The sequence below is a fragment of the Hypomesus transpacificus genome, chromosome 19 (genome assembly GCF_021917145.1).
Source record: "Hypomesus transpacificus isolate Combined female chromosome 19, fHypTra1, whole genome shotgun sequence".
Lineage (NCBI taxonomy): Eukaryota > Metazoa > Chordata > Actinopteri > Osmeriformes > Osmeridae > Hypomesus > Hypomesus transpacificus.
Window position 1 is genome coordinate 12,374,749 of NC_061078.1, and position 20,768 is coordinate 12,395,516.

Here is a 20,768-nt window from a genome sequence, read left to right on the forward strand (position 1 = left end):
AGTCAGAGACTGTATCATTAGTTTTCATAATACATGATAATTCTATGATGAGACTGAGTGGATGCTAACTCTCTAATTAAACTTGTGGAGCATGACTACGTAATAAATGACTTGAGTACATTTTTCTGTGATGTGGCATGCAGGTACAGAGTGGGACCTGCATGCTGATGCAGATAACCTGAAGGGGCTTGATTACACAGTAACTGCTTCTAGAGATGATGGAGGGTGAATACTCTGGTGAGCCATGTTCTCTCCTCTAAGATGGCTCTCTCTAAAAAACACAGGTCATGAAGAGGTGTTTTTACAGCTCCATGGACAAGTGGACAATGTCCTCCTTGAGATTCCATGCTATGATTGACTGAGCGGTCATTTAAAGAACAGATGCAGAAATGTGTTTTTTGATGTATGATGCAGTAATATATATCTTATAGGATTTATATATATATCCTAAAAACATCTTGTTTGTAGATGGGTAGAGTTCGGCTTTCTTTCTCATTCCTCAAGATTTTCTGAGCATTCTTAGCAAATAACTACATTTAACATTATTTAAGTCTAAATAGGGTCATAGGGGTGAAATAAAATCCAAAGCTTTCTAGCTGCTGAACTGGTCCCTTGCATTACCCATAACTAAACCTTTGAAATCATAGCAGTCCAAGATAATGTTACTAGTTGTAGTCCAGCTAAACAATAGATCAAGCCTGAATCCATAATGGTTTAAGTGGTGTGTAACTTCAAAAGTACCAAATAGATGTGTAGTGTGTACATTTCTTTGCTAGTGGCAGGGTGACATTTATACCATGACAAGAAAATAGGACATGATGTCAAAATTGTTCAAAGTTCCTTCAACTCCAGTCCCTGTTACTATCTCCAAGGGTGGGCTTGGGCTGGTTAAACAAATCTAAACAAAAGGAGTGCTGAAAAGGAAACATATGGCTTGCAACTGAATCAACCAATCCCTGATAACACTCTGACCCTCCAGGCATTAATATTCTACACAGCAGATGCTTGGGGGAATCATGTTGGTATTAACTAAGAGAGCCACTGGGAAAACACCACCTGATAAAGATTGGTCTCTTATCAGGGCTTAGGTTGAAAGGAATGGGTCTGATAAAACCAAAATCTCTGAGAAGTCGGAGAGAAATAGAGGAGAGATTCACATCTGTTAAACAAGAGGCTGTTTGCGAGGAGGAGATTGAGAGGAGGAAGTCGGCTGGTTCAGATGACTACCACATGTTTGGTGTATTTTATGCCTGGAGATCTCCTTGATCAGTATGGTCCATCTGGTGTTGTGCAGGGACATCAGACAGTATGCATGGAGCACAGATGTGAACATGACCAATCCCAGATTTACAGATTGCATGTTGTCAGTACAGTTATTTCAGTGATGATTTATTTGCTGTGTATTCAATTTCTGAAATGGAATGTTTTCAGTTGTGTATGTGGTGTGAGGACACAGTCACACTGTACTGCTTTGAGCAGACCATGCAAAGTGTTTGGAAGGTGTTGTGCTTTGCTAATGCATCTGCCTTCCAAGGCAGGTGATCCACATTGACAACAATAACAACATATCACATTGTTTTGCCTTTTTTTTTAAATGGCAAATGTCTAAACAAGATAAACACAGGGTAAGCTCCAGTAATGAGATTAGGATTCCTGATGGGAAATGTGAGAGAAAATAACTACATTATTTTTCAGGTAATACTGATGTGTGTCGTCCAGCTGTGGGATTGTTAATTGGGCTTTTTGAATGAAGCAGTTCCTCACTGCAGGAGTGATAATGAGCAGACAGGTGAGAGTCAGAGATCAACAAGGACCTGCTGAGTCTAACTACTCCCTCCATCTCCATCAGAGTCGGAAGCAAATGGATTGATGGTTCCTAATCCTCTGGATTGAACCATACAGTATGTTATCTGTCAGGCTGGACTGAGGCTTCAATAGGTTTCTGACTATCTGTTTCATGTCAGACAGCATTGCATCATGACTAGTGCGCATGTGTGGAAGTCTGTAATTTCTCTTTGTTTTGAGAAAAGAGGGCAGGGGTTTCTGTGATAAAGGGACAGTTATTACAACACGTGTTCAAAGGTATCACTAAAGTATTACAAGAGAACACAGGACATAACAAAAGACAATGATCAACAACATATCACAGATTATTTTCAGACCCTAAAATAAAAAAAGTCATTCCTATTCAGGTCACTATGAGGTAGCTGATGTGATAATCCAGTTATTGATTGGACTCACATCTGTAAAGGAGCCTTCATTTGTGCCCAGCCTAGCAGTAGGGGTAAGCCAGCCCTCTGATGAGCTGTGCCACAGCCAGATTTGTTTGGACTTGCTTCCAGGGACAAGGTTCCCGCGTTTGGCTCCCACCACCACTCACCCCTAACTCACTTCATGTTCTCCCCCACAGGACAGCTCTGTCATGGGCTTGCTCCCCACATCCAAAGCCCATACACACTGGCCATCTCCGATTACTTTGATGTTTCTTTGTTTCTTTCTCTGCTAGAATATAAATTATTCCTGTCATTTTCTCATTACTTGTTCACTCCTGTGATCTAACGATTCAATGAAAATTAACAAATTAAAGCTCTGCTGTAATTTAGAAATACTAAATTGTATTAAATATACAATAGCAATTTTTGTACATTTCTAACAAAATGTAAAACAAGTTTTGTCAAACAATATGTAATGATTACTGTAACACAAAACCTCCAGTGTGTCTCAAAACGGAGAGGATTTTCCAGATATAACTCTTATTTCCCATTTATAGAGGAGCCTTACATGTATTGGGATGGAACTTAACAAACCAGTGGTTTTGTGCTCTGATACTGAGACTGTGACAGCAGTTACACAGGGGCTTCAACATTGCATGACCATAATATCCTCTCCTGTCCTATGTTGTGTTTTCTCGTCTTTTGTGCTCTGCTCTACTCTATCCTCTCCTCTACTTCCCCCTCGCCTACTTGTTACCATGTGTGCCATTAGCCCTTATCTCAAAAACAGGGAAAGAGAAAGACAGAGAAAGACAGGCGTTCCTTCCCCCCCTCTATCCATCTGTCCTTTTATCCAACAGTATTTTAGTATTTCTTTTGAAAATGTAGCTAACATTTACTCAATTGATTAATACCTCACTTATCTGCTCAATAACAAATGGAAATAGAACACTTTTACTCCATGACATGGCGTGTAGAGCTAGAAGTTGTTTCTCACAATTATCCCCATGACTATGATACTCATTACAGTTATTAGGGACTAACTTTATACAGTCTAATGTTGTATGTAGTTAGCACAGCTGCTGAAGTAGCTCCTTCAGCCCCTGCTCTCCAATCTGCGCTGCCTCCAGGGTGATTAGATGTTATTGTTGATAAGTGTACTTTCTGGCTGTGCTGGCTGCCGGAACACTTGGGGAAACAGTGGCACTCCAACAGCGTCATCTGATTGGCTCCTTTTCTGTCAACACATCCCAATGCAAACACACGCACACGCAAAGACACACGCACACTCCTTTTTCATGTACTGCTGTTCTCATTAAACCGTTAATTTAGTAAATTTTGCGTGCATTAGCACGTCCTGCACTACATCCTAAACAATACACAGTTTTCATTCGAACATCATGAAGAGCATTTCAGCTTGTCCAACGTTCTCTCATGTACAATAAAGGTGTATCTTAGACTGTCCTTGAACCACTAAAACTGGATTTCTAATTGGAAGCAGGGTATTTGTCTTCTAGCTGCTTAGAGGAGAGAGAAGGAAAGGACACTTGTTTTAATTAACCTCATTATGAGTAGTCATTTTAAGATGGCCGTTCATAAATGAGGTTGCAGTTGAGGTTTCACTGCAGGTGCAGTGGTTCGCAAGATTAGTAGGACTGTCGTTGTTTGCCTTAACAAATCAAATTTGTAAAGTGTTTATTGTTATTGTCAGAGTTTGAACATCAGAAAGGTAGGTTTAATCTATTAATAGCCTCGCTGCTCTCAGTCAGGAGTGTCAGAGTTCTGAATATTTCCATAAATATGCAACAGTATTTCACCTGAACCTTTCATCAATATTTGAAATTAATGGCCAGATTCAAAGAGGTTCATAATATGATGAATGGTGTGCTCTGATCTCTGACATTACTTTAATGCCCTTTAGCACCATGCTGAATACGCTGAGATGATCAAACTCTCACCATTATGAAATCAATCAAGAATCTAAATGACCTTATTTTGCAAAGTAACCTCTCAGACAAATGAATATTTAATGACAACATTATCATTCCGAAAAAATAGCTCATGTTAAATCAGCTCAAAGTAAGAAGTACTTTTACTTTTTAGAGTTTTGCCAATCAGGTGTTGTGCATTGAACTAGCTCAACTTCATTAGTATTCATAACACACCTACTTATGAAGAGTTGTAAGGTATATGTTTTAATTAGCCAATCCTCCAGTGACTTGGGCCTGGGAGACAATGCGATTAAGTAAAATGTTAATCAAAATGGAAAAAGAATCCTAATTGTTTTCATCCCATCTCTCCTGTGTCTGGGTCCAGAAATAATTCTATGAAACGTTTCTTCTTTATTTTTCCCCCCTCTATAATCTACCACTCAAGATGAGGATGGCCTACTTAAATCGGTTCCCAGGACACCTTCTTTAAGCACACGTGTCTACCTGTGGTCTTCATTGCGGCAGGAAGGCAATCTTCATGGCTTTGTGGCTTCGTGTCTTCATCCAGAACTAGCTTTTGGCAAGCAAATACATTGAAATAGTAATCACAAGATTATGTTTTTACTACTCATGTTTGTAGGTTGTATCCGTCAGATTATGAGACATAGATTGATAAAGCTGTTTCTTCTTCATCTCAAAAATATATGTTTAAATAAATAAACATGTCTTCATGGGCATTGTTGGACGCTTACATACGTAATAAAGAGAGCTTGATCATTTGTACAAAATAAATGGAGACCATTTCAAACATAAGTTGAACACAAACATAAAAAGCTACAGCAGAAATACAATCACACAGCTCTGTCTGATATGTTTTAATAAATCAATATTTCTCAACCAACGTTCCACATGCTGGGTAGTGATCAATAACTCAGATGTTAAGAGGAAGCAAAAAAGAGTTGATATTGACATGCAGTTCATCAGCTCCTACATTGACCTTACATTATACACAGCAGGGCTTTTTTCTGTAAATTATGGCAGGTTTATAAAAATTTACAGTATCTCAGGGTCTGCTTTTTCATTGTCTTCAACCAAGGCCTACATACAACAACATCCAATGGCTGATTACTTGAAGACTGAGCTTGTCAGCTGTACAGAGATAATGTTTCACTACACCACCCTCTGAGCAAGACAGGTGGTGAACTATGACGAGAGAATTACTTACTTATCTATCACCTCAGACAGCCCACTGCTAATATCTGTTTGGTTGCACACAGTTGTGTCAAACAACATCATATTAGGACATAAATGAAACTATTACAATAAGGAAAACATATATATTGTACAAATGTTTGTGAAGATACAGCTCTGTGTAAAGACAGTCAGAGCTGTGTTACTCGACTGGGGTTACTCAGAAGCAACATGACGCATAATTATCTGGGAGCAATTATAGACACACTGGGCTGTTAGCCGTGGTCAGATTTCCTGTTGCTGCCATGTTGCTGGTGAATAATTTACTACTGTGATCTGGGTCCAGTGACAACTGTGAAGATGATGAGATAAACAGTGGAAGCATTTGTAGTCTGTTATAAGGCCGCAGGGAGTCATTAACCCTCTGTCATTGTCTTCCCACATTTTGATGTTCTCACCTGCGATAGTGACATCTAGTTTGGTGCTATTTATCTGTCTCATCCGTCCAAAAGCACTTACAGCAAAGTGAATGCACGGTTTCATAATTTATTATTCCTTTCATTATTTCTGAGGGAGTTGAATTCCCAACTTCTGTGATGCCAGAACCTTTTGAACTATCGTGCAGCACACACATGTCATAGCACAACCGCAATGTGCATCTTATAGACACTGCAAATAACACATTTGTACAACCACCTCTCCCCAAGTGCAGCTGCTGGTGTTCAGCTTGTTACGGTACCCACCTTCCCCCTTAGCCCTGCCTAAGCCTGTTGCCCCCAGCCTGCCTCGGGTGCAGCTTCTCTGCTCCCTCGTACTCTGCTAATGTGTGCAGCAGCAGCACTGTCAGAGAGCAGCCTCATTGATTCATGGCTCCCGCGAAGGAATCTGACACTTTTTTATGGATCCCGGAGATAGGAGACTGCCTCAGAGCCTGCTGGAGAGCATCGTCTGCTCCTCCCTTCGCGCCACTTCGCACCTCGCAGGGGAGAGAGAGAGGTCGAGCAGGGCCCTACCATCCCTGGGAGGAGAATTAGAGAGTCCCTTTCGGGGAAGAGAGAGAGGGGGGGGGCACGGGTGGCTGGCTGTAGGTATAATGACCGCTGAGCCCTGGTTAATGGAGAGATAGTTCAGCCGTGCGGCTCCTCTGCCCTCCCCCCTGTCCTCCCCGTCCTCCCCCAGGCCTACAGAGACGGGTGAGGGGGCAGAGAGAGGGGCCGGCCCACCCGCTGCACAGTGACAGGTAGTGGAGGGTGAGACGACGCAGCTGGCTGCCCTGGTCAGGTCTGTGAGGCCCCACACCTGAGCCAGACAGCACACTGTCATATATCAAGAGGCACTTAAGGGCCCTGTAGTGATATGCACACTCGGAACAGTAGCAGACACACAATATGACCCTGAAGTCTTCAAGAGCTCACAAACTGAACATTTGCTGTCTGTGGAGGATCCAATTTAATAACTGGGAATACTATAATAAGTTGGAATGTGTCGAAATGACGGATACAGACAATGTTCAGAAGGTTTTTATTGCTTGGTTTATGGTCATGGAGACAGCCAAATTGCTTCTTGGAGACGTGTGGCATCAAGCCTGATAATCAAACAGTGTTGACATTTGAGAAAACCAGAGAGCTCTACAGGGGTTAGCCATCTTGTCCATTTTTGAACACATGCACTTAGAAATTATCAGTGGCCTTCCTGGAAAGAGATTACATGAAAGACGAAGCAACAACATTCCTCTGAAGGCTCGAGGTTGATACAACCACAAACAATGTAATTTACTGTTGAAGTCTATGTTGATCAGTTAACATGGATGCTCCATGCCTGCACCAGCCTGGATATTCAAAATTATACTTATGTTAGCTGCTAGTCTGACATGACGACAAGTCCTCAGAGCTTAAAGCGTACATGACAAAAGCAATACCACCTTGATTAAATGCGCTCAGCTGTCTTTATTTTGAATGCAGCCTCACATTGCCAAAGGTAAAACAGGTCAGACTCAGCTAATGGATCGCTGAGTGCTCCCAGATTTGAGTTGTACAAAATGTATATTTTACTGACAACAACAACTGTGATATTGAAGTGCTTGGCTTTAGTACCTAGTTTTCTATCAAGGTCAGATATCTTGGATGTGTTTTTCTTAAGAGGCAAAAGTGAGGTAAAAGGAAATACGATGGAGTGTGTTAGACATCCCTTAGAGCAGCGGACCCTGGTTTACTGTAAAAGCTGTCTGTTGACAAGGTGTTTGTGTAGAGAGTGGGAAGAAGAAGGAATGTGGCAGGATTTTAAGAAGAGGTTGAGTGTCCTTCTGTTTAGCTCTAGTTCCCTCCCCAGGGGAAACCTGCAAACCAGCCTGGCCTCATTCAGGTTCAGGGAAGTTCAGCTCGACTCCCCCTTGCCTGTCCTCTCCTCTCTGCTGTTCGTCATTGTTTTTCCAAAGTGCACAGTGACCTTTAGCAGCGTCATGTCCCTTGGAGAGGGTGAAGGAGTACTTCTCTAGAAATGCTCAATAGCTTATTGAGTCACTGCTGGGTTCATCACAGTGAGAGGCTTACATAAATACCACTGTGTGTGTACTTTCTGTGTGTTTGTGTGATTTCATCATAAAACATTGTACTAATCTGTTTTGTCTGGGCAAATCTGATGAGATGGCTTGTCTTTGTTGAGTGTAGATCATCTTATTTGTAGATTATTATAGTATTCAACACCAAAGTAACCTACTGTGGTCCTCAGATCTGTTCTTGGTTTGTGGCATCTAGAACACACTCTTTAACAGCATGGTCAACTAGATATCACTACAGGAAAGTTCTCACTACAGATTTATTAACACCATCAATCATTTTATAAAAAGAGCATTTATTTCAAAGTTTGTCGCTTCCTAGATTGAAGCACATAATAAAGCAACAATACAATGTTCATAAAATATAAGTGTGATGCTGTAACATTTTCTTACAGGTTGAAATACTGATATCTGCATGTATACTAAAATAAGAACTTTTAAAATTGTACAAATAGGTACCATAAAATCCACATAGAAATTAGGCGTCATTCACTGCGACAAGACAGATTGCTATTTTTCTCAACAAGGGAGAATAACATAAGCCAAAATAAAATAAAATGAGAAATAAGGAGAAACAAAAATCAATAATAATAATAATAATAATAATACTAATAAAAAAAGGAAATTTTACAAGAACCTATAGGCGCAGGTTTGATCCTCAAGAGACATATTTGCACATTGTACTGTACAGACGTTATATGGACTTTAGCTTGCTTTAGGATATATTTTCCAAGTTACAAAAATGCACTGCGTTGCAAGAGTGTCCGTTTAAGGCGTTTTTTTGAGCTCACAGGTTTCTCATTGTGATTGATCATTGGTGAAATTGGGCAAGAAGAGGGGATTTCCTCGCTCTCTTCAGATTTGTGAAAAAAAACCTAAATGCTGCCTCTTTTCTTGTCCAATCCATCTTCCTCAGGGAGTAAAAAAGAGAATATCTATTTACCAAAGATACTCTGTTTCTAAGACGGAGGTGCTACAGGAGCCAGTCTCAGTCGGTTGTTGTTCTCTTAAGTATGTTTTTTTTTTTTTTACATATAAGGCAACCAACAAGTCCTCTTGTGAGTGAGCTCATTCACAGTATGAACAATTCCATCTCTCTGTGAAGGACTTCCCAAACCCCATCAATCCTATTGTAACCTATACATGACAACTAAAGTGTAATACCAAGTGTTATTTGATCCATCACCACAAACATTATGCATGTGTTAATTCTCCTCACACACACACACCCACGCACACACGCACACATACATACTTGCACCAGTACATCCCACAAAAGTGTCCATTTGTATTTTTTTATGTATTTTTTTATATATACCCCTCACTTTCTCTCTCAGTACCATTTCGCAGACCTAAAATCAGGTATATAGTATACTGTAAGTATACTTCACACATACTTACAACAAAGTTTACTATAAATAGAAGAACTTGTTGTATACTTATAGTAAACTTAAAGCGCCACACATCAGTCAGTGGAGAGTGAAATAGAGAGATGGCGCTCAAAAGAGAGGGAGGAGAGAAAGAGTTGGCTTGGAAACAAGGGTCGGGAGGGGGAGGAGGTCTTTTGTTAAGAATTGTCGTCGGCAGAGTCTTTGGTGCCGTAGAGGTCGGCCAACTTCTTGAAGCGCGGGCCCCAGCTCTGGAGGTAGTCATAGTCCAGGTCTGAATCCGTGGTCACTGTTTCCAGGGAACTTAGCGACCCGGCGATGGAACCCCGCCCCTCATAGCCATAGATCTGGATGGAGTCGTAGGGCGGGGCGGTCGGGTCGCAGTCGGCATCCGCGATGCGTGTCTTGATGAAGTCGTCCACATCCACACTGTTGGCCATGGGACGGCTGCCGGGCCTCATGGGAAACTGCAACTCTGGCTTGATGTCCTTACGGGGCAGGAAGCCGTTAGCGCCGTCAGGGTTCTGGAGCGTGGCGATGTCGAAGGCCTCCGTGTCCTCTTCGCCACCTCCCTCGTCGTCGTAGGTGATGATGTTCTCACGGATGTCCTCTTCCTCAAACACAATGAGAGGTTCCTTCTTCTGGCGTCGCAGCGCTACAAACAGGACCACGATCGCTGCAGGTAGACAGTGACACGGAAGTGTGTCAGTCAGACTAACATATTCTCAAAACTGGGAATCTAACTAAGAACCTCCCATTCATAAAAAATAAAAACATATCTATGGATAGAAACTCTAGGCTTCAGAGGAGAAATGCTTTTTTCTCCACTTAGGGGTAAGGTAGTTGCTAAATATATAGTTAATATTTAATTAATTAAGTGACGAAAATGTGTAAAGCAAACACTTAACACCATTATTCTATTACATAAATTAATCAACTCCTCTGTGACAACACTGGGAAACGTGGAAACATTGGGTAAACATAAATTAGTGTAGAACATATGGCTTATAAATTGTTGTTTTGTTTTGCGGGGGTATGCTCAATAAAAGCTTGTTTAAGGCTTCTCAGTTTTGAATTTTGAAAATATCCTTAATTAATTTCTCAGTCAGACAATGTCTAAATATTTCAGACACAATTTTTTTTTTCCATCGGTGGGTAAGAAATTCATAAAATCTTACGCAAAATGTATAAAGTTGTAATATTGGGGTAATGAACCATGAGTAGTCCCTCTCACCCAGTAGAATGACGATACAGGCCAGGATGGCGATGAGAGCTCCTGTACTGAGTCCAGCAGGAAGGATGTGAGGCTCCACATTGCAGGACAGGATGGTGTCCTTGCTGTCACAGCTGCACACGCGGATGGTCAGGGTGTTGGTGCTGCTCAAGGGGGGCATGCCATTGTCGTTGATCTCAATAGGCAGGAAATACACGTCCTGGGTCATCCTGCTGAACCCCTTTCGGGTCACGTATATGCTGGCTGTGCTGTCTGTGAAGATGGAGGACAGTGGGGACTTATGAAATGAGATGTTGAAAGTGAATGACTTGCGTGAAATCCTAGCATGAAATCCTTTTTTGCATCCTAAAATACCTGACCAATGATCAAACTTTCCCTAAGCACTCCATTTGAATCATGGTGCCCTTCCGATGAGGGCAGGCAGAAGGAGAGAGACACAAAGAGAAGAGCGTGACACTAAACTCTTGTTCTAAAAGGAGGCTTTTATCTGGCAGTGTACACGGTGCTTCACACAGGCCTGCTTCTAACTGAAGACTTTTACTTATCCAGGCAGTTCAGCAGGCAGTAGGAGGCAGACGTATAGCCCTGGAGGAAAGCAATGAGGCGCGAATCTCCCGATATTAAATTCATGTTTAATACTGTGAACATTTATCAGCTTCTGGAAGTGTAATCAAAGCTCCAGTGGAGGTAGCTGTATTGGTTTTATTTGAGACTGGAGGGATGCCAATGCTTTACCGCTCTTTTTTTCCCTCTGTCTCTCTCTTTCTCTCTTTCTCTCTCTCTCTCTCTCTCTCTCTCTCTCTCTCTCTCTCTCTCTCTCTCTCTGACTAACTCTTTGCTTATCTTCTCGCCTTCTCTCTCCCCCCTTCCATTTCTCCCTCCCCTGACTCTGGTACAAGGTACAAGGTCGCAGTCAGGGCCGGAGATGGAGTGAGTTCATTTATGTGCCTGTGACTTACTCATTTCCACCCCCCCCAAAAAGCCCTCCTCCTCCTTGCTTTACCTCTGGCACTTACCCCAGCATTGCACTCTCTCTCCTTCTCTCTCCAGACACCTGAGGTCTCCTAATAGCCCAACTACTGTATGCTGCATGCGCCAAATGAAACTCCTGGATATACTCCTATCAATCCTGCCAATCTATTACACTTTCTACATCATTCTCGACCAGGGGGTTATCATCGCCCAGCAAAAGGATTGCTGTTGTGGCTACCGGCTGAAGCTATACACTGTCTGTAGCCGTTATGTCTTAAACTGTGTCGTTTCTTTATGAGATCTTTACAGGTGCGGTTTTGTTGTTTACATGGCGTTAACATGACAATGCTATGTAGTTTGTGTATCCTCTCTAGCAAGTATATGCTAATGAGTTTTACCCACATTCGTCCCATCAGAATGCCCGTCAGAATGTTCAGAATGTTACAACTGCCTCCCAGTATAACATGCCAGATCTCACTGTTTCAGAGCCATATCCAGAAGTGTGTGTCTCACCAAAAAATAATGATCGTAGGCACACAAAGGAGCATTCCCAAAACAGTAGAAGATGCCTGTGCTCCTGTTTAAGCTACAATGTTCACCTGAAAGCTTCCTGGGAGACAGACGTGATTCAAAGTCCTAACTCTGGAGCTTCTAAACAACAGGACTCTAACAAGCTTGTTTCCCTCATTAGAGTTGATCAAATGGACCTCTTTGCCCTTTCTCAACGCCTCCCAATTTCTCAAACGCTCTCTACTCAACATAAAAAATAATAATATGTATACATATATATATATATATATATATATATATATATATATATATGTATATATATATAAATAAAACAGCAATTAACTAATTTGTATTCCCCTGTTCAGTATGCCTAACGCTGATGAGGCAGACAGTCCTAGTGATGACAGCCAAGACAGAGACCAGCACTTGCTGATGTGAGTGTGTGATGCATCATTACAGCAGAGTAACAACGTTGAGTGCTATGACACTGCAGAACAACTGATGCCAGTAACATGTCTCTGGAATTGCGATTCACACCGTGACGACGTTGTCCTCAAATGTCCCGGAAATATGCGGCTCTAATCAGAGCATGTTTCAACCCAGAGAGAGCCTTGCTTATGAAGACGCGCTATTAAGAGAGTCTGTCAACAAGCCTGATGGATGATGGCCGTCCAGTGGACATGGTTACCCTCCCTCTGAGGGTCTAGGACAAAGGATGTTGGTATGATGGAGGGAAGGAGAAGGGGCTCCAGACAGAGAGATACCTCAGGATAATTTCCCTGGATAGACAGCACATGGATCTCATCCCTGGAAGGTGTGTCTGCTCTGTCAGGAACGAGGCAAATTCCTCCTCTCCACCAGCCACAACCTTATGGAACCTCAAGTGAACTCTGAACCCAGAGAGGCATTCTACAGCTCTCTGTCCAGACCTATAACGCAACTACATGACAGGTAACAGGTACCGTATTTATTGAACCTGCTCGCTCACTTGACATCACACCATCCCATTACAGTATATATATATATATATATATATATATATATATATATATATATATATATATATATATATATATATATATATATATATATATAACAGGTGCTTCCCAACCAGCCAGCGGACCCACTGCCAGAGTGAGCATCAGTGTGTGAGTGTGTGTTTGGGATAGAGAGTGGTCGCTGGACAGATGGAGAGACATCTCCTCATCCGCCCGGAGGCCCCAGAGGCTGCCAGAGGAGAGTGGAGGAACTCTCCCCTTTCCTCTCTCTCTCTCTCTCTCTCTCTCTCTCTCTCTCTCTCTCTCTCTCTCTCTCTCGCTCTCTCTCTCTCTCGTTCGGTCTCTGCTGCAGTGTCATCTCATTCTACTTCCCCTCACCCTCTACCTAATTGCACCGTGGGATAGCAAGAGTTGCAGCTAATGAAATCAGCAGCCTGAAAACTGATCCAGCAGGGCTCCGACACAGACGGAGAGGCTGTGAGGCCAAAGAGACACACCGGCCTAATGAATAGGGGAGGAGGCGACGGGAGTATGTGGGTGTGTGTGTGCGCGTGTGTGCACAGTATCGAATGTCTATTTGTATGTGTGTGTTTGTGCAAGCCTCAGATGAAACGTCAGATCATGTCTACAGACACCTGCTAGATTATATTACATGCTCAAGTGGGTAAAAAAAGCCCATCTGGATCTGAAGTGAAGAGAACTGGTTTGATGTGGGGAGAAGAAACCCAGGTGATATACCCTGGCTCCTTTAGACTCATGGGATCAAACCAGCATCTGTTAGGACTGAAACCTAGCAGGCATTTGATCCCCTGACTGAAGTAGTGCTTTTCACTGTACTGACACCAGGTGTGTTTTTCCCATCCTCCTGTCCCTTGCAGAGATGGGATGGAAGTTCCAAAGAAATGAGTGCTTTTATGCCGTTGACGAATAGGATATACATGGTGTGGTGAACGATTGCCTTTGTGTGTGTGTGTTTGTGTGTGTGTTTATGTGAGCGGGGAAGGACACCCACCTCTGTTGTCTTTGAGGGAGAAGTTGTGGTTGTTGACTGCCTCTGGAGCAAGGCTGAAGTGAAAGTGTTGCCTGTGAGCCATCTCGTCCTTGTCCACCGCACTCACTGTCTCAATCAGCTACAGAGCAGATAACACACACCTGGTTACACAGACACTCTCGCCACCATGTGAACTCCTACTCTCTCACTCACACATCTCGGTCCATCTGCCGTATGCAGCACACTAATATGGTATAGAAAATCAAAGTATACGAGTTGTCAAAGTCATGAGAAATGTTTCACTGGAGGCTAGTGAATGTGGATGTCGAGGTGAGACTCACTTTGCCCGGAGTGACGTTCTCACACACCAGGACCTCGTTCTGGGTGGCAAACTCAGGGGCGTTGTCGTTTACGTCTTTGACTTTGATGTTGACACGGACTTTGGTATCTTGGTGATGTCCGCCTGGGCAAGCCAACAAACATAAAAAATGACCATAAAGAAACAAACACATTAGCCTTTTTAAGAGTATTGGCGCCTACACGTCGAGGTTTATGACTTGTATACAGTTGAAAATGGCGGAAAGTAAAAGGAGACAAAATGGAGACAGCGGTTGAGCAGTGTGTGATTGAAATGCCAAACAACCCAGAGCTGTTGACTGCACAGAAAACATCATGAATATTACAACAGAACGGTTTGATCTCTTTTCCTGACATTCATTTTGTTTTCAATGCATGAATTGATTTTCACATAACAGCCCTGGAATGTTACTGTGTCCACATACACTTAAAGACTAAAACTGAAAACCCACAAACTATGGAGTCATTTAGACAAAGAAAGACATAGCTGTAATCTCAAAGCTGTTTGGAACTAGTAATTTCTCCTCGGAGGGCCTCTCTGTGGTCATCGCTTCTGGAAACATCTGGCAGGCTGGCGTCTGCCGGCCCACAGAACCCTAGGGTGGAGCCCCAGGCTGGGACACAGTGGCTAGACGCCCAACCCTGGCCTCTCAGCTATTCAAAACCCAGGCCTTTCATTTCACCAAAGCTTGATTTAGTTAGTCCCCCATGTGTGCTTTGTAGATGCTCAACTCACCATGACTAGAGTGTGCAAACTAAGTATCCACTGAACCTAACTCTGACACGTACTCTGATGTTTTACTCTTAATGTTTGCTGATAGTCAACCGAGTGTGTACCATCTCTAGTTTTATGTTGTCGGTTTGTTTGGTCAGTGGGTGTAGGCCTACCAATCTCTGTGGCGCTGACAGAGATGTTGTGCCAGGCCTGGTTCTCCCGGTCCAGCGGTCTTGTGGTCCGAATCAAACCGTCTTCCGGACTGATACTAAAGAACTGTTCCACATCTGTGTAGCGAGGAATCATGTATCTGTGAACAATTGTAAAACAAAATGGCCTTATTAATTCAATGATTGATTTAAATATTGAGTAGCTTGTCAAAGCATTGCCTGAGCTGTACACCAAAGCATTTTGGAGCAATCAGAGTTAATCGTTAATTTGTTTTTGTCCTGCCAAATATATTTACACAGAAATACGGTTGATTTGATCTGCATCTGATTGACAAAAAAGCATTCCTGTTGCTGGCTCGCGTACCTGACCGGGTTGTTTGCTACATCCGTGTCCTTGGCGTGCACGCGGCCCACCGCAGTGCCTTCCGGCGCGTTCTCCTCCACCTCAAAGCTGTAGTTGGGCACCATGAACACGGGAGGCTCATCTGCATCTTCCACCATGACCTTTACGGTCGCGCTGTCCTTGTAGGGACCCCAGGCTATGAAGCGAGGGTCCAGGTGTGTGTTGGACGCCTCCACTCTCAGTGTGTATGCCCTCTTTGATTCAAAGTCCACCGGCTGCCAAGGAAGAGAGAGCAAGAAGAAGGTGTGGGAGGAGGGGGGGGTTACACATCCACCAGGGGTATTGATTGGGAAATGAGCAATTCAATGGATGACCATCCTCTACATAAATGCATGAATGAATACTGACTTGCCAAATCAAGACAGTGGGGTTGAGAACCCGTTTAATTAGTTGGTGTACAACATTAACTCATAGCAAGAAAATTGGATTTCGGATCATAAAACATTTTCCTCCCCTCTGTGCTGTTGCATCACAAAGCCTGTTTGCCTGTATAACAATGAGATGCTAGAGGGCGCTGTTGCGACAGCATACAGAACACCCTGTGCACGGTCAATGGAAGAAGGACATGCCACCAAGGCTTGTTTAGGTGAGTTCTTCTCAGAACATCCTTTATTAACTCCTTCCATTCATCCTCCTAGCCATCACAAGTGTATTCAGTTGTACCGAAATCACACATTTAACCTGAAAGACAATATTGCCACATGCAGTGGACACACACGCAGTCCTGACCCGGCCAGAGGGTCCAGAGGGGACCAATGTCATCTCTGACCCTGGCCCTCCTGGCCCCGCCCCTCCTATCCTCTCCATCTGTCTTTCTTCTGGACGACTACGCCTCAGACTCCAGTCGTCATCGCGACCAAAAGGGTTTGAACACTTTGTGACTTGAAGGACCTACTACACTGACATGCAATATCACAAACACACACGCAGTACCTGCATAGCATACACCGACGTCCTAGCACATGCAGAGCAATGTACACACACACAAGCAAGCTGTCTGTCTTGCGATTGATTTCCAGTTGCTTTCCTACGTCTGTTTTTCTCCCTTCAGTTTTCTGTTCAGCATTACTTTAATTAAGCTGCCAACAGTGGAAACAAGCATGACCCAGTTCTTTCCTCTCACAGGTTGGATCCTACTGTCTCCTGACAACCTCCCTCCTTCCCCCTACACCTTCTCTCTCTCTCTCTCTCTCTCTCTCTCTCTCTCTCTCTCTCTCTCTCTCTCTCTCTCTCTCTCTCTCTCTCTCTCTCTCTCCCCTTCTGCCTCGCTTTGTCTTCCTTATCCCTATCACGTGTTTCCCCCTTTTCTCTCCTTTTTCGTCCAAACTCTCTCTCTCTTTCTCTCTCTCTCACACCCCTTTCTTTTTTGGCACTTAATCATTTGCTAGCTGAAACTAATCAGTGGTAGATAATATTCACAATAATGCTGGGCCTCTCCTTAATATTCAGCATGCACCGTGAGCCTGCAGTTGAAACAGAATAGTTGATTAAAACCCCGGCTATTCCGTCAGTAATTTCGACTTTAATTTTGAACATGCTTTGAAGAGCCAAAGGTGATGATTTCCCAAGAGGTGTATCAGGCAGGCATTATGTTATTGAGTGGAGCAGTGTTGCATCAAACTGATTGTTGCCGGCAAGTTCTATTGTCTGTCTTTCTCCCTCCCTCCCTCCACCACCTGCCCCCCCACCCCCTACCCATTCAGCCTTCTCACACGGGCTTCCCATCAGATGGGAGAGGCTCATGTGGGGTGCTGGTGTTTGACAGCACCGAACACTGAGAACAATTACCCCCCCCCGCCCCCCGTATACACACACAGACACACTTTAATCACCCCCGCGCTCTCACCCTTGCGTCAAACTATAATTTCCCTCTGATTCAATTCTTCACCTTTCCCAAGCCACGGTTTCCATTACCCTGCGATGGTAACACTTATTGTGATTGTTGTGGCTCTGTTATGGAAATGAGTTGTGAGATGAGCTCAGCCGCCTGCCTGATCCCTGTGGATACGCGAGACCAGGGAGGACGATGTTTACACGGACATTTGACGCATTTCAATGGCCGCTGTTCTGGCTTACCTGGCATAATCCTCGGTCATGATTCATTGGGCAGCACATTATCCAAGTAACTACCCTTACCCGTGATAACACCCACACACGCACACAGAAAATACACACACTGAAAAATTACACACACACACACCCACACACACACACACACACACACATAAACACACACACAGTGAGGTGTGACGTCCAAATTATCCATCTTAAATGAATAGTGATACATTGCAGCTGTGGCAGACTGTCAAGCAGCTCGTGGTCTAGCCATCATGATGGCAGAGAGCCCCCAGAGGTGGCAGAGTGTACTACTGTGCAAGGTTGACCTCCCTAGGTCAGTGAATGTAGGCAGAATCTCAGGCCTGGAACACAGCCAGCCAGAGCAGAACAGCTTGAATACGTGAGCAGAGAGAGAGAGAGAGAGAGAGAGAGAGAGAGAGAGAGAGAGAGAGAGAGCAGAGCAGGGCCACTAGAAGCTGGCCCACAGTCACAGTGCAGTGATGAGCTCCCTTGCCCAGAGACCCAGCCATGAAAGTCAATGCTCATCCGAAACATAATAAGAAACTGAGGCAGTGTCATCGCAATCACAGAGCGGAACAGTGAAAAATCACTCTCCATCTATCCTCTTCCCTTCACTCCTCTCCTCTCTTCCTTACTCCTCTCCTTTATCCTCCTCTCCTCTTCTTTTCTCCTCTCCTAGCCTCTTCTTTCTCTTCTCTCCACCATTCCACTTTATCTGTCTCTCTCTCACTCTATTACTCGGCTGCAGTCGCACACACACACACATACACATCTGTCTAGTTATTATGTTATTCCTTCCACTGTCTTTCAGTGATTACATGCGCTTCTGCACACGTGATACACCCGCAATCCCCTTCCACAATCAAACACATGCCTGTGTTCCAGTGAACCTCACATCCAAAAGAACCACACTGGGTGAGCTTCCCCTCCCAGTAATGTAGCACGCCTCAGACAGCGCCTACACCGTGACGGCAGGAAGGAACTTGAAGGCAGATGACCTCGTCCACACACCTTCTCCCACACAGCCTCTCCCTCCCTCCCTCCCTCCCTCCCTCACCTTTTTCAGCTTAATCACTCCGTCGCGGCTCTGAGAATCAGTGGAGATCTCGAACACGCTCATGCCGTCGCCCTCCACCAGGCGGTACGTCACCAGGCCGTTCTCCCCCAGGTCGGGGTCCTTGGCTTTCAGACGGCCCACCTCCTCCCCTGGGACCTTGTCCTCGGACACAGACATGGTGTACACGCCTGAGGAAAAAAGATTCACTTATCGTTAGTCAGCCTTAATCCAATCCGGGTAAGTATTACTGGTAATAAACTGTGGGGCTGAATTAAAGGGGGGGGGGGGGGGGGGGGGGGGGGGGGGGGTTTGAGAGAGGAGGGGCCAGCATCACTGGACAACAACATCCTCCATGAAAACATGAGGTTTTTTAGGTTTAGGATACCGTTTGTGGAGAACACAACTTCCCATATTACATATCCTACGGCTTGACAAAGCTCAACTGGTTTATTCAGTGTTAAAGATGGTATGCCCACGTCCTGAAAGTCTTGATTTATAAAGAATGGTATAATAATACTCTCTTGCAGAGAAATCTTTGGAACAGTTCCTGTGAGGAGCGAGCACCTGTGGGCCTTCACTTCTACAGCGTGAACCTGAATGCGTTTGTAGTTGCCTGTTTACTGAATGTGCGCCTGTGTGTGTCAATATGTACTGTATGTGAGAGTATGTGTGGGTGTATCAATTATTGTGTGGGTGTGTGCATGCAACCATGCTTGCATGATTGTGGCTGCAGGGGTGCTGACACCTGCCTGTGGTTGAAGCAAAGCGCTTGCAGTGCATATGGTGTCCTACCAGTCTGCTCTTAATTTGAAGTATTAAGGGCCAAAAGCTTCAACTGAATTAAAAATACAACCTGACAGGGAAATGAGGCCTCTAACAGAGAGCTAACCTTGTAAAAGAGCTGGTAATTTCATCAGACTCCACAATATAGTGTACACCACCGTATCGGTGAAAATACACATCTTCCCTGAGTCTGAGTCTATGACCAGGTTTATGTTCAAGGTCCTATACAAGTGGGAAGGATGTCACTTCAAAAAGATGATGGTATTATGAAATGAAAAATGTCCTCATTCATACTCCTCCTTACTTGAGTACTTCAATGTGCTATCGGAATGAAACAAAGTTGAAGGCAAAGTATCTCAGATGACCCTTACTCGACCAATGACTATAGTCTACTTCTAATACTTGAATGTCCTATTTCCCCTCCAAGTGCACCAGTGCACCAGGGCTGCTGAACTGCAGCCAGAAGGCTTTCTGCTGAAAGCAGGAAAAAAAAAAAAAAACTGCATGGGGCTCTGAGGGATAAGGCCTTTGCCTTTCCTCGCCTCCACACACTAGGAGAAACGGGGAGAATTGATGTGGGCCATTTCCACTACACGATAAGGATAAAATCTATGTGCTTAGCTTGCTGTTTAGAGCTGCACAACTCTGCCTCTGATTCCTACACCATCTCTCTCTCTCTCACTCTCTTTCCTTCTCTTCCCCTCTCTCCCTCTTTCCCGCTCTCAAATACCGACACAAACACTGTAAATATTTCACAACTTTTTATCGCTCACAAGATTGGCTGTCACTAGATCTCCCACGAGTGCAGTAAAATCGTTTAAAAATTAAGATTTAATATATCCGTAAATGTATATGATATAATATATATATATATATATATATATATATATATATCTATGTAGATATATATACAGATATATATCTCTAACTTAATTATTACACGATTTTACTGCTTTAATTTAGTTTCTACCTCCTGTTTAAGCATAATTTGACATGGTCTCCAGGGAGAATCTGCCTCGCCTATTTGACAAGTCAATGTTGTTGCGGCGCTGGGGGCTGCAGGAGTCGGGGTGGCTGGTGGGGTGGGGTGGGGGGAGGGGTGCTAGACTAGCTAAAAGCAGAGCTGTCCCCTCAGGAAGAACACAGCACACACACGCTGACGCAAGCCCACGCTCACGGTTGAAGGTACAGATTGAGAAGAAAGAGAAGGACAGACAGAGGT

The 20,768-nt window shown here is 43.9% G+C and overlaps 1 protein-coding gene across 1 annotated transcript in view; it reads right to left on the reverse strand.

The window, feature by feature from the left end:
- Window positions 1-8,135: 8,135 nt before the first annotated feature.
- The window catches only part of cdh11 (cadherin 11, type 2, OB-cadherin (osteoblast)), a 46,777-nt gene continuing 34,144 nt past the window's right edge, over window positions 8,136-20,768 (reverse strand). The window contains exons 6-12 of the mRNA XM_047041799.1: window positions 18,764-18,951; window positions 15,589-15,842; window positions 15,228-15,364; window positions 14,324-14,445; window positions 14,004-14,121; window positions 10,512-10,763; window positions 8,136-9,953 (exon numbers count right to left, since the gene is read on the reverse strand). Of these exons, the coding sequence (XP_046897755.1) occupies window positions 9,457-9,953; window positions 10,512-10,763; window positions 14,004-14,121; window positions 14,324-14,445; window positions 15,228-15,364; window positions 15,589-15,842; window positions 18,764-18,951 (1,568 nt within the window). The 3' untranslated portion in view covers window positions 8,136-9,456. The remainder of the gene's footprint in view (window positions 9,954-10,511; window positions 10,764-14,003; window positions 14,122-14,323; window positions 14,446-15,227; window positions 15,365-15,588; window positions 15,843-18,763; window positions 18,952-20,768) is intronic.